Raw genomic sequence first — 13,446 nt, 5'->3', positions numbered from 1 at the left:
GGTTTCAAGTTAAAAAAAGATTTTCTCAAGACTCCTGGGAATATTTACTGTGATCTTTTATTAAAAAAAATAATTTTAACAGAACATTAAAAAAAAATTAAAACATTACTATATGGATATTAAAAATGTTCAAAAACGAATTTAAAAGATTTCAAAATTTTGATTAAAAGATGTCTCAGGATTTATGGGAGAATTTAAAGCTATTCTTTATTTTAACATTCTTATCAGAGAAGGTATTAGCTTTGTGTAATAGTTGCCCCCCCCCCCCTAACGGTTTTTTGTCAAATGTCCATGTGTTGAGTTCTACTGAACACGAAAAATAGGTTTTCACGAATTTGTCTGCATGAATGTCTGTCTGTTTGTGTGTATGTCTGTATGTGTGTCTGTCTTTGAGCACGATTATTTTTAAAAAAATGTATTAGATTGGCCTTCAGTACACTTTTTCAATATCAACAAATAAAGGTCAAGTACGTTAGCCAGATATTCTGGATAAAACTTCAAAAAGTTGGACCATTTTTAAAATTGGTTGAGACCAATTTTTTAAATTTTATAATTTTATTTTTCGTGAAAAATAGAAAATTCTGATTTGAATCGTAAGAAAATAATGAAAAATCCAAAATTCCATTTTGCCGTCAAACTATGCAAGATAAAAAAAGATAAGTGAAAAGTAATTATGCACCAAAAAAATCTGCAAATTTTTTGTAGATAACTTATTTATATGACATAATTTTTATTTGTAAAAAACCACATTAAAAATAAACAAATTAAATTCTTGGACAAACAACACAAGCTATAGAAAAAAATAATAAGACAAAAGTTGTGCAATCAAAAACGAGATACAAATTTTTTATGATTTATTTTTTGATGAAAGTTGTAGTTTTGATTTTATTAGAAAACAATTTAATTACATTTTTAGACAAACGAGATAAGCTATGAAAAAATAAATAGATAAAAGTAGCTCGTCCAAAATAAGCTACAAATTTGTAATTAATATTTTTTTGATAGGACTCATAGTTTTTGTTTTGATAAAACAAAACATATTAAAAATTTTTGTTTGAAAAACGACGCAAGCTGCGAAAAAAATTAATAGATATAAAAGTGTTGAATATAATAAAAAGAAGTTTATGTTTTAGACAAAATCAAGTGCGAAGCACGAGAAACGTGAGTAGAATGTGTTCTTTAAAGCCGAAGGTGCTTTAACAAAAGAGAATTCACAATAACGAAATTATAGTTGTCGATGCTTTGAGCTTTAATTCTAAAAAGTCTATGCCAGAATGTAGGGGAAATACAAAGACCGTCCGCGAAGATTTTCAGACAATTTTAGTTATATTTTAGTCAATTTTCAAAAATATTTTGCAATTTTAGAAGCTTTTAAAAGACCAAATAGTATTCCTAGACTGAAAGATTTCCCATAATGTATCAGATATTTTCAAATTTTGCATGCGTCGAGGTCTCTCAAATATCTTTTGAAGTACTTAAATTTGTTTTAAAATGTTTTAAAATCCTGCAAAATAAAACAAAAATTTATTAAAAATTTTCTTAATACTTTTTTAAAATGCATGACATTTTCAAAAGTGTTCCGAATTTTCTCCAGAAACCTAGGAAAATGATATCTATATATTCACAAAGAAAATAAGCAAATAAACTCAGATAAAATAAATGATAGGTGTGCGTTAAAGGGTTTTATGTGCGAGGGATTATACCGATTAGGCCATTTTAATTGACAAACGAAAATATCTCTGTTCAAAAGCCAGATTCAAAAACATTGTTTGGATCGAAGTAGTTCACGACAATGGGGCCCATATGCCTGTACTAATAAGTGTGACCTTGCGGGGTCAATTTTCAAGGTCATTCAAAGCTCAAAACCCATTGCTTAAATAGGAACCGCTATTTTGGACAGCGAATTCGGAAAGAGCGCGAAATTTTATATCTGAAAAGATAGTTTTTAATTTTTTAGAGTGACCTTCAGAAGTAAACGATTGTAAACGATTTTGCAACATAGAACTTTGACCTTCTGAAAGTAACTCTAAACATTGAAAACTATTTTTTCGGACGTAAAATTATCCGCTCTTGCCGAATTCCGTATCAAAAATAGGGGTTCCCTTTCAAGAAACGTACTTTGACCTTCAAATTACCTTGAAAATTGACCCCAAGGTCACAGTCATGGGTACAGTCAGATGGTCCCCAGTGTCTTGAACAACTCTTTTTCAAAAAATGTTTTCGTGTCTGGCTTACCAACAAAAATATTTGCGTACATGAATTAAAATGTCCACCCCGGATTTTGAATGTAATGTTAGTGAAGGGCAGAGTGGGGAGACAGGTACAGCCGGAAACCTTGAAAGCATGAAGGCTATAACAAAAAAGTAGAATAGGTAGAAAGTAGGAGAGTATATATGGAAAACTCAAATCGGGAATTTGATGGCGAGGAGGGTAAGGATAAGGGGCGAGAAAGGCTAAGGGAAATAAAAAGAAGATTGGAAAGGAAACAGAGAGATGAAGAAAAAATAGTGATAAACTGTCTAATATTAAAGGGGAAGAAAATAAAGGAAGGAGTAGAAGATGTGCTAAAAAGATAGATTTTAAGGTAGAGGTATAGGAAGTGCTAAGTGTAGGAAAGGAAATACAAGGAGGAGAGAAAATTGTACTAGTGGAACTAAAGAAAGGTTAATATAAGAGGAAAGTGATGATAAAGAAGAGTGCATTATATGGAAACTCGGAGAGAATGGAGAATGATTTGAAATAAGTAGAAAGGAGGAAAAATTAATGGGGAAAGGAATAAGGAAGAGGACATAACGAGGAAAAAAAGAAATATTGAAGGTGTCAAAGAGTTTGGGTTTGAAAAGAAGTGACAGAGAAAGACAATGAATTAAGAAATGGGTAAGAACGAAATGGTAAGATGGATCAAAATAGCAAGATTTGTATTGGGATGTAAAGTAAGGAAAAGGAGGTTTGGGGAAACAAGATAACAGAAAGTGCAGAATGTGTGATTGAGAGAAGGGCACATGGAAGCATGTATATGTGAATAATGTAGGCGAGAAATGGAAGAGGAGTGGATGAAGGAGTAAGAATTTATAGAAGCGAATAAGAAAGAATGAAAGAAAGGATGTGGAAAAATGGCAAAATTAAGGACGCTAAGTAATGTTCCTTGTATTCATGTTATAAAAGCAATGCAATAAACATAGCTGAAATATAATTTATAATAATATCATTAACATTTTTAATTCACAGCTTGCCTCTCAATGGTAGTTTGCGGATCGTACTTAGCTTGGCCATCACCAGCTGTTCCCCACTTGACCAGTAAAAATTCTAACTTCCCAGTTACGGATGCACAAGGTGGTTGGATTGTATCCCTTTTTATGCTCGGAGACCTCCTTGGTTCACTGATAAATCCACTATTTATTGATCACATAGGCCGGAAGTACTCCTTACTCATTTTTGCCCTACCAGCAGTGATTGGCTGGATTCTAATCATCTTCGCAAATAATTACGTATATCTTTACATCGCACGATTTGTCGGCGGAATAGGGGAAGGAGGTATCTTTGTCTCTCTAGTAATATACCTAACGGAAATTTCAGAAAAGAACATCAGAGGTATTCTAGTCAATATGACACAAATATCAATGGCAACAGGCGTGTTCGTATTTACATCAATTGCAGCCTACACATCCTACAATGTTTTGAACTATACTTCTGCTATTCTATCAATAATCTCTCTCCTGATGTTTCTATTTTTACCAGAAACGCCTTATTATTACCTGATGGCAGGTCAAAATGATGATGCAATAAAAAGTTTGATGAAGTTAAGGGGAATTAGTGAACCAAATAAATTGGCTTCGGAAATGCAAGAAATGAGCTTGACTATAGAGCAAGATAAAAAACTGAATACATCCAGTTTCTGGGAGTTAATAAGCAAAAGCTATAACCGTAAGGGGCTGCTAATTATGTTTTTGTTAAAGACGACTCAACTGTTGTCTGGAAAAGTGGTGATTTTGGTTTATGCTCAAGAGATTTTCACTAAAAGTAAACTTTCTATAAGTCCAGGAGTTCAAGTGACGATCCTTCATGGAATTTCGTTACTTGGTGCTCTTGTAACTAACATGGTAATAGACAGATTTAACAGAAGAACCCTTTTCTTGTTCACTGGATTATCAGCGGCTCTTTGCTTAGGAAGTGTTGGTCTCTTTTTCTTTATGGAATTGTACCTTAAGGCTGATGTCTCCTCTATCGGATTGCTGCCACTTGTGGCTTTGATTTTGTATCATGTTGTGTATCGGTTTGGATTAGGAACCATTCCCTATATTGTTTTAGGAGAACTTTTTCCAATAAATGTAAGGGGTAGTGCAGTTGCCTGTGGGCTGCTTATGGGATCAATGTTCTCGTTCGGAACCTCAGCAAGTTACAATGTAGTAACCAATGCTGCCGGTGTTTATACGACCTTTTTCTTTTTCGCAATAGCTACAACTATTGGATCTTTTCTGACATTTTGGATTATGCCTGAAACGAGAGGAAGGTCGCTGGAAGAAATTCAAGCAATGCAGAATCCAGAAATAAAGATGAAGCTAGATTCAGAACGTAAGATTCAGGAGTATTTAAAGGCGGACACTTAATTCTGCAACTGACTGCTACGCGTTAATTTTAAGATACCCTAATCTAATGAAATAATATTGTTATAATTATTAAAGCTATGTAAATATTAATTAAGTTTTATTATTAGTGCAACCTCCAAGTAGGAATGTCAATAAAACAATAGCTAGTTGAAACAGTTGCTTCAATTTGTGCTTTAAAAATAATTACACGATAATTAAACTTGAAATTTGGTGCCTCAAATAAATTATTTTTCCCAAAAAACAATAACTGTTTATATGTTCAAGTAACATAAAAAATTTGAAAGGAGTCAACAAAGGGTTCTGAAAGTGAACCAAAAAAGTAAAGGATGTCGATTGATGTAATATTTTGCTGACTTTTGTGGTAAGTTATTGACAAAAGACCTTTGATTTGATTCTTGGTCAACCAAAAAACTACTTTTGTAGTTTTCGTCGGCATCATGTCATAGATATGGTGGATATGATGTTTCAGTTATTAGGTTTCTACCACTTGTGGCTTTAATTTTGGTTTCAGTGATTTCTGTGGGATGAGTATGGCATCATGCTTTAAGTTTGAAACTGCAGCAGGTTGCAATGATTTAAACAATACTACTTGTTTTTATAAATTTTTTTTTTGCAAAAACAATACTCTTTGGATCTTTGCTCAAATTTTGGATTATGCCTGAAACTAATGAAAGCTCATTGGAGGAAACTCAGACAATGTTGAATCTTAAAATAAACACTCGAAGCAACAATTCTAATAAAAAAGAACATTGTCCTCTTGTCTGTTTTGTTTTAAACCAAATGAACACCTTCTCTATGCTAAGAGTATTATTTGGTTGGAAGATTAGATGAAGTTTGTCGCAAATGGATACTGTTTGATGCAAAAAGATTCTTAATGAGACAAATGAAAATTCTATCAACCTTAAATTTAAGAGGTGAATTTCATTTGTGTTAAAACGCCCCAGAGGACATTTCTGTAAGTGCAGAAGAAACTAGAGTCGGAGCGTAAAACTAACAAATCTTTAAATTAAAAAATGTGTATACCTAAATTGGCTATTGGCTTCTTTTAGGCGATATAGTAGTTTATATTAATAAGATGTTTGGAAAGAACAAGACACTATAAGAATCCCAGTCTATGAATAAACTTTAAGAAAAAATCAGTACCAATAGTCACAATAGTGTGTAATTTGTTAGAGACCGATTGTAATGTAAGTAGTCAGTAATATATTCCGTATAAAATTCAATTTTTACAAATCTTAAAATATTTTCATATTCACGACTCATGCACATGTCTAGATTAATATTTAAATATATGATAATTCATTATTATTATTCGTGCAAGGACTGTGAAAGAATGCCATCCAAGATAAAGCTCGTAAACTTGCTCTTAAAGAATAAAACGATAATTGAACTTAAAAATTTGTAGACTAAATTTTATTTTTATTCAAACAATAGCAATCTTTATAATCTCGGAATGTTGTGAATCATCAATACAATCATAATTAGGGACTGGATTTCACAAATCTTTGTGAAACAAAAACAAAACAACGAAGGAACTCGATTGCTGAAATATTTAGCTACTTTTTGTTGTAAGTCGTATAACAAGAAACTTGTAATTTCAATAATACAATTTGTGTAATAATAATTTTAGCATATGCCTCCTGTGAGACCTGGAACCGAGAATTAGTCTCTCCACCAATATTTGTTCTCTTGGTGTTTTCTTTTTTGCCAGAATGACGACACTCTCAAATTTTTGATTAAGTTTAGAGAAATCAATCAATCAATCAGATAAACTGGATTTAGATATCATGGAGATAAAATTTGCAAAAAATTAGGATCAAAGGCTGAGAAAATTTAGATTTTGGGAGCTGTTCATAAAAATCTATAATCAGAAAGGATTGCTTATTATATTTTGCATGAGGCTGATGCAATCCTTGCCATTCTATAATACCTGAATTTCAAATTATGATCCTTACTGGAATTATGTTGGTGGTTTCTTGTAGAACTAATATAGTAATAGCTAGATTTAATAGAAGAATTTTTTTGTCCACTGGGTAATTAGCCTCGATTTTTTTAGAAAGCGTTGATCTCTTTTTCTTTATGTTTTTTCTTTTGGTTTTTACCGCTTGTAGTATTGCTTTTACTTTATGTCGTCTATTTGATAGGTTTTGATATTATTCTCTATATTGTTGAAAGAGAATCTTTTCTGATAAACATAAAAAGAAAAGTTGTAGCTTGTCGGATGGTTATGGGATCATGGTACAATTTTTGACCAACATCAGTTAACAATGTTTTAAACAATACTCTTAGTTACACCTTTTGCCATTCAGGTCAACAGAACCGTTTCTGAATAATAATACAATAAATAAAAGGAAATTAATAATTGAAAAAAACGTAGAATAATCAAAGTTTTATCGTGCGATGATCCACACTACAAAAATTTGGAAATTCCATAGAACATTTAAAAACCTTTAACATATTTTAAAATCTCGCAAATTCTCTCAAATCTGTTAGATTATTTTCAAATCCTGTAGAAACTTGACAATCCTATAAAATCCATTCATATCCTTGAAATCAGATGAAATCCAATTAAAGCACTTGGAATCGTTAAAATCTTTGAAAAATAATAACACAATAATAGTAGCACTGGTGTCATTTTTTTCAAAATATTAATAGTTCAAATTTTTGACATGTGACGTTGAACGAATAAACTAGCCTTAGGAACGAAAATGAGCTTACGAAAAAAATAAAATCAAAGTGACAGGATGCATAACATATGCAAAACAAGTACAATGAGCCTGTTTTCCGAGAACAATTAACTAATGTATACCATGCACTTTAAAGCATTCTTTGTGTACTTAATAAAGTAAGTAATTCTTTATTTAAAAGTTCGCGCCCACTTCCCATTGGCTACTGAAATAGGCAGCACCCCAAGCGTACTGCGCATGCCAGAGATATCTGCGTAATCTCATTTCTGAGTGTAATGCCCAAATTTCACCTAGGTTTTCTATCGACAATTCACTGCTCTCTGATTAGACATCTGAACGGGATCGTTGTTGCCGTTGATTCGTTGAAACGAAAACCATTTAGAGGAACTTATTTGAAATAAAAAAACTTAATTTAACAGTTGATGATTCACAATTTATTAAAGATGCATTTCCACCATCACTGTCTCAGAAGTCACAAATCACAATTGTTTATAATTGCTTAAATCGCGGCGTACCGTTTCGCATTTAACAATTGATCTTATTTATAATAGTTTATTATTTAACAACAATTCCAATGAATTAACTAAATTCAAACACAATACAAAGTTTCTGAGTCTAAAAAACTCAATTATACACTATCAAGTGTCGCAGGTTTAGTATTAAATATGCGGTTTCGGAGATGCGGAGAAATCTCCCACTTTCCCTTTTCAGCCAATCAAATCGCTGACGTCATTGAATTCAACAGTCAGTTTACAAATAAGAAATTAGGTTGCATGACTCCGCCTATTAGGCTTGCAACGCAATATGACCAATTCGTTGATTGGCATATCCAAACAATTTCGGTACAAAGTTCAAACTGTGACCAGATGTTTATAATACCATTTCCTGTCAAAATTTGTTGTAAGGCACGTTTTGATACTAAAAATAGCTCTGTGACTCATCTTTAGGAATGCTAAGAATCTAACCTATTCTTATTGCGTCGTAGTCTATAAGTATTTCCCTGTTATATTCTTATTCTTTCTGTTATTTCAGGACAGAGAGAAAGAGAGAGAGTATTAAAATAATAAATTTTTCTTCTAAATTGTTCTTATTCTATAATTTCTAAGTTATGGTTTTTTGTTAAACTTGAAATTCTAATTTAAATTTGAACACACATCGATCAATCAATATATCGAATCGATATCTAGCTAGTCGACACTAGTTTTCGAGTTACACCTTGTGTAACTAAACGTATATGTTTTGAGGGCTCTAGCACCCGAAAATCTATATCGTTACACTGAGCACGTGTGTCTTTTGCCCGAGTATCTTAAAATGGCATATCAATTAAAACTGGTTTATTAGATAATAAGAAAGGGAAGTCTCATGAAATGTTGACAAAAATTCCCAAAGATGTTTTGAAAGTGTCGAAAAAGTTTTTGTATCAAATAGATTTTTATTTTCACAAGAAAGTGAAAAACATGTGTAACATAACCTCACTTTTGCTGTGATCGCAATGGTTGTCATAAGTCAAGTCAAAGATATTATCTATGATCAAGTTGATAGTTGCGTATTGCACAATTAATAATAATAGGCTATTTAAACAAATATATGTTCTCAACAAGTACGATTGTAGGAAACGAAATATGGGTGGCATTGGTTGAATTAAAAGATGAATTGTAAGTTAAATCCTTATTAAATACATTGAACTCAGAATATTAAAATGATATATCCTGAATGAAGAAATTTATCTTATTTTGAGGAAAACAATAATTTTGGAACTCAGTTTATTTCAGATAATACAATCCGTAGACAAATCTTGTTTTCAAATCACGAGTTTTTTTAATTACATGGACAAATTTACAGTAAAGTAACTTTAGTTTATATTTCACAACAGAAGTTAATGAATTATAGATTAAAATTTGGTTCAGAGCGGCAGAAAATTATTCTTTAAAGAATTCTTAAATCCATTTTACTTTAAAACTTTAGGAATACATTTTGTGTTATTTTCCATCGGCGTAACATCCATCGAAGTGACCGTCATTTCATGATGTGGCGTCAGCTTACAAGATGTCTACATGCCGAGGGCCAAGAAATGATACCAATTACATGGGACGAGACATACTTTTTTATATAAAATGGGCAAAAGTGATTTTTCACCTTGAGGTTATTTAGATATATTTTATTTTTATAAAGTTATTTAATTAAATCATAAAAATGCAGGATGAAAAATCATTTTTGCCAAAAATAAGAAAGTTTTGTTCCATGCAAAAGTTAAAAACGAAATTTTTTTCTAATTTCAAAAGAAGCAGAAAAGTTAAAAAAAAGAAAAAGAGCTAAGGTGATAAGAGTAATGTGTAAGAAAATTAATTAAAATCCCATTGAAAAATCTAAAGCTCAAAAAAGCAACATACAACGTAAAATTTTTTAGTACCTAGTTCAAAAAATGTAAACTTTAAATAGCACACATAATTTATTAATTTTTTTGGAAGGTTAAAAATATGTGTCGTTTTATTTGACTTGTGAAAGTTATGCGAATCAGTAAATTTAGTGGATTTTGAAAAGTTTATTCAAAAGAAGTGATGTATTTCTTGGGTTTCTAAGATGGGCGAGATTTGAAATGATTATTTTTAATTCATTCGAAATTCTTATTATTTTATAAAGCATTCTTTCCATTATTTGAAATATTTTGAAATTTGAAAAATTCACTTTAAATCTTCTAAATTTACTTAATTCTACTTAATTCAACTGACTTTTTGGATTTGTTTATAAAGTTTTTATTTAATGGATCCCGAGAGAATCAATGGAGACAATGATGATAGATTTTGAAATATTTATTATTATTATTTTAGATAATTTTAGAAGATCGAAAATAAGTTTTCAATGGATTAATGGATTAATTTTCACAAATGAGCAATAGTTTGAAAAAATATTTCAAATCCTGTCATCATTTTGCAAATTGATTCTCTAAGGATCAAATAAAAAAATTTTTTAATCAAAACATCAGTTGAATTAAGTACAAGTGAGTAAATTAAAAATAATTTAAATAAATTTTAAAAATACAAAAGAATTCTAATTAATCGAAACATTTTTTTTAACTTATGAAGAAAATAATAAATTAGGTATGTTATTTATAGTATGTTTTTTACTAAAAAATTTTATATTACATGTCGTTGTTTTTAGCTTTAGTCTTTTCAATGTAATTCTTATTAATTTTTTTGCGCCTGACTCTTGTCGCCTTAGCTCTTTTTCCTTATTTTAAATTTTCCTCTTCTTTTAAAAATTTTGAGGGTGGATTCGATTTTTAACTATAACTTTTATCCATTTTTTTTGCTACTGTCTGAATCCGAAAATCAAGTTTTTACTATAGCGCCTGTCTGTCCGTCTGGCTATTCGTCCGTCCGTAAACACAGTAATTCTCGTCAAAATAAGCTGATCAAATCAATCTTTGGCACATTTTTTTAGATCCTAAAAGAAAGGACGAGTTCGTTGTCAAGCTATTTTGGATAAAAATTCAAAAAGTTAGAGCAATTTGACAATTTTTTGTACCATTTTTTCAGATTTCAAAATTTTATGCTCGGCTATTTGTAGTACTCAGAAAGCCAAATAATTTATTCTTATGGCTTTTTTGGATAAAATGAAAATTATTAGAGTCATAGCATTTATAAGATTCAAAAATCAATCGAAAATAAAATTTGAAGTAAAAAAAAGCACGATATAAAAAGTGAACAGGAGGAAAACTTTGCTTTTTGAAAGCGCTACAAGATGATCTTAAGAAGTTTTTTGATTTTCTTGAAAAATAGAAAATTTATATTTTGATTGTACCAAAAATAACCAAAAATCATAAATTCCATTTTGTGGTCAAACTATTTTTTGTTTTATTCGTGAAAAATAACACTGAAAATGAAAAAATAAATTTTGAAATCATCCAATCATAAAAATGACATTAAAAATAAGAATGAGAAATTTGTGGAAAAACAAAAAAAGGTACACTCAAATAACAAATGACGAAAAATTAAAAAAAAAGTATTTGAGAAAAATTATAGCTTTGGAAAAATTCTACGAAATGTCTTTGAACGATTTTGCAATAGGACTTCTTATTTTGTTTTTATTTATCGAAAGTAGTATGCAAAAAATGGAAAATTCCAATATTAAGCGAAAAGACTCCAGATTTGTAAAAAATCTAAAAGAAGACTTGTAAGATATTTTGTTTTATCCCTAAAAAATAAAAATATATTATTTTTTTACGAAGTTATAGATGTTTTACCACGTTTTTGGAAACTAAAGTTCCCAGTAGGTCTTAAAACATCACAATTATATAATTTTTTTAAATGTTTGCGGTCTTGTGAAATAAAAGTCTTAATTCAGTTTTCAAAATTATAAGTACTTGTATTTAACATTTTTTCTAAAATTAGTTTGAAAGGTTATTTATAACCAAAATTTCCAGAGAAATATTAATCGAATATTAAATTATTCAATATTCTCGAAATAGTTAAAAGCTTATTAATAAATAAGATTTAAGAAAAGAAAATTTTAAATTGAAAGAAAAATAAAAAATTATTTCAATATTCCAATGAAAAGGATTGTTTAATTATGTTAATATTGTGAAGTAATTAATAAATATTATTAAATGATTAATTCATTTCACACTGTTAAATTACACATAGACTAAATTTTAATTTTTTTAAATTAAGTACATAAATCGATTTTTTACGTCAAGGTTATGTGATTAAATATTGCTTATAATTTGTACAATAAAAGTTTATTTATATTTAAAATACCTCTATTTCAGTTACATAATTTTTCAAATGTGTCTTATGTTGCGAAACCAGTATCTGAATACAACTTAAAAAATGATGTGAACATATGTTTTAATTCATTCTGGGATTAGTTTAAAAGGTTATTAATAATTGAAATTTTCATAAAATATAAAGTAAATTTAATAGAATTTTTCAATGTAAACAAATATTGCTGTTTTTTGTGTTTCAAACTGATCAATCAATTAAACAGGACCACAAAATGGTTTTGGGATTTTACTGGGATACTAATAGGTAGATTTCATGTTTTTGGCGTCGCTGAACACGAATCCATTCACAGAATTGAGCCAGCAAATTAATCAGCCCCAAACCCACAAACTAACAAGCCCCAAACCAACAAGCCCTAAACCCACAAGTTCCATATCCAAAACCGTGCAAACCCCAAACCCACGAACACCAAACCGACAAACTCCGAACCCACAAACTCCAAACCCACAAACTCTAAACTTACAAGTTCCAAATACAAAAGTTCCATATCCACAACCCCAAACGCACAACTCCAAAACCCACAAACTCCAAACCCACAAGCCTACAAACCACAAATCAGAAAACCCCAAACCCACTAACCCCAAATTATAGCAATTTCTCAATTGGTATTATAAGATGTGAGTGGTTTGGAGCTTTTTGGTTTGGGGTTTGTGGGTTTGTTGATATGGAGCTTGTGGGTTTGGGGTTTTTTGATATGGAGCTTGTGGGTTCGGGGTTTGTTAGTTTGGTGTTTGCAGTTTGTGGGTATGGGGCTTGTGGGTTTGTGGCCTGTTAATTTGGGGCTTCAGGGTTGGGAACGAAATTTATGCAGAAATTCCAGGGTTTTAAACATTTTTTGGATTTTACTGCAAATCCTGACGCGCTGGCTCAATTGTGTGAATGGATTCATGTTCAGCGACCCCAAAAACGTATATTATACTTATTAGAATCCCATTAGACTCCCGAACCCATTTGGCGGTCCAAGGTTTTATTATTAGATGCTTAACTTTCTTCACAATATCAAATTACATAATAATTTAATATAAATTACTTTTAATTAGATTACCTTGTTTTTCGTTTTTTTGATAGTTTGAAAGGTTAGTTATAATTAAGTAAATTTTCAGAAAAATACAAAGTTAACATTATTTGAATTATTGAATGAAAATAATTCTTTAGTGCTTTGATGTTATAAACAGATTATTTAATTAGCAGAAGAATAATTTATTATCAATATTACATTACATAAATATTGAATGTAATTTTCCTGTATCAAGGAACATAAATTAATTGTACATTGGATACTATTCTTATAATAAAAGCTTATTTATATGTACCCTATCTCTATTCCAATTATATAGTTCCCAAATGTGTTTGATTCAAATAAAAAATTGA

At 30.3% G+C, this 13,446-nt stretch overlaps 1 protein-coding gene across 1 annotated transcript; it reads left to right on the top strand.

Annotated features, from left to right (window-relative positions):
* The first annotated feature begins 12,330 nt into the window (after nt 1–12,330).
* On the top strand, nt 12,331–12,666 carry LOC117178381 (gamete and mating-type specific protein A-like). The gene has a single exon (XM_033369809.1). It carries the CDS (start codon nt 12,331–12,333, stop codon nt 12,664–12,666), a length of 336 nt encoding a protein of 111 aa, XP_033225700.1.
* Nucleotides 12,667–13,446: the final 780 nt, after the last annotated feature.

The sequence above is a fragment of the Belonocnema kinseyi genome, chromosome 8 (assembly GCF_010883055.1).
Source record: "Belonocnema kinseyi isolate 2016_QV_RU_SX_M_011 chromosome 8, B_treatae_v1, whole genome shotgun sequence".
NCBI lineage: Eukaryota > Metazoa > Arthropoda > Insecta > Hymenoptera > Cynipidae > Belonocnema > Belonocnema kinseyi.
The sequence above is the reverse complement of the archived record's forward strand: the minus strand, read 5'-3'. Positions and strand labels throughout refer to the sequence as shown.

Coding starts and splice junctions, on each gene's coding strand:
- LOC117178381 (XM_033369809.1), top strand. CDS start 12,331: ATGTTTTTGGCGTCGCTGAACACGAATCCATTCACAGAATTGAGCCAG.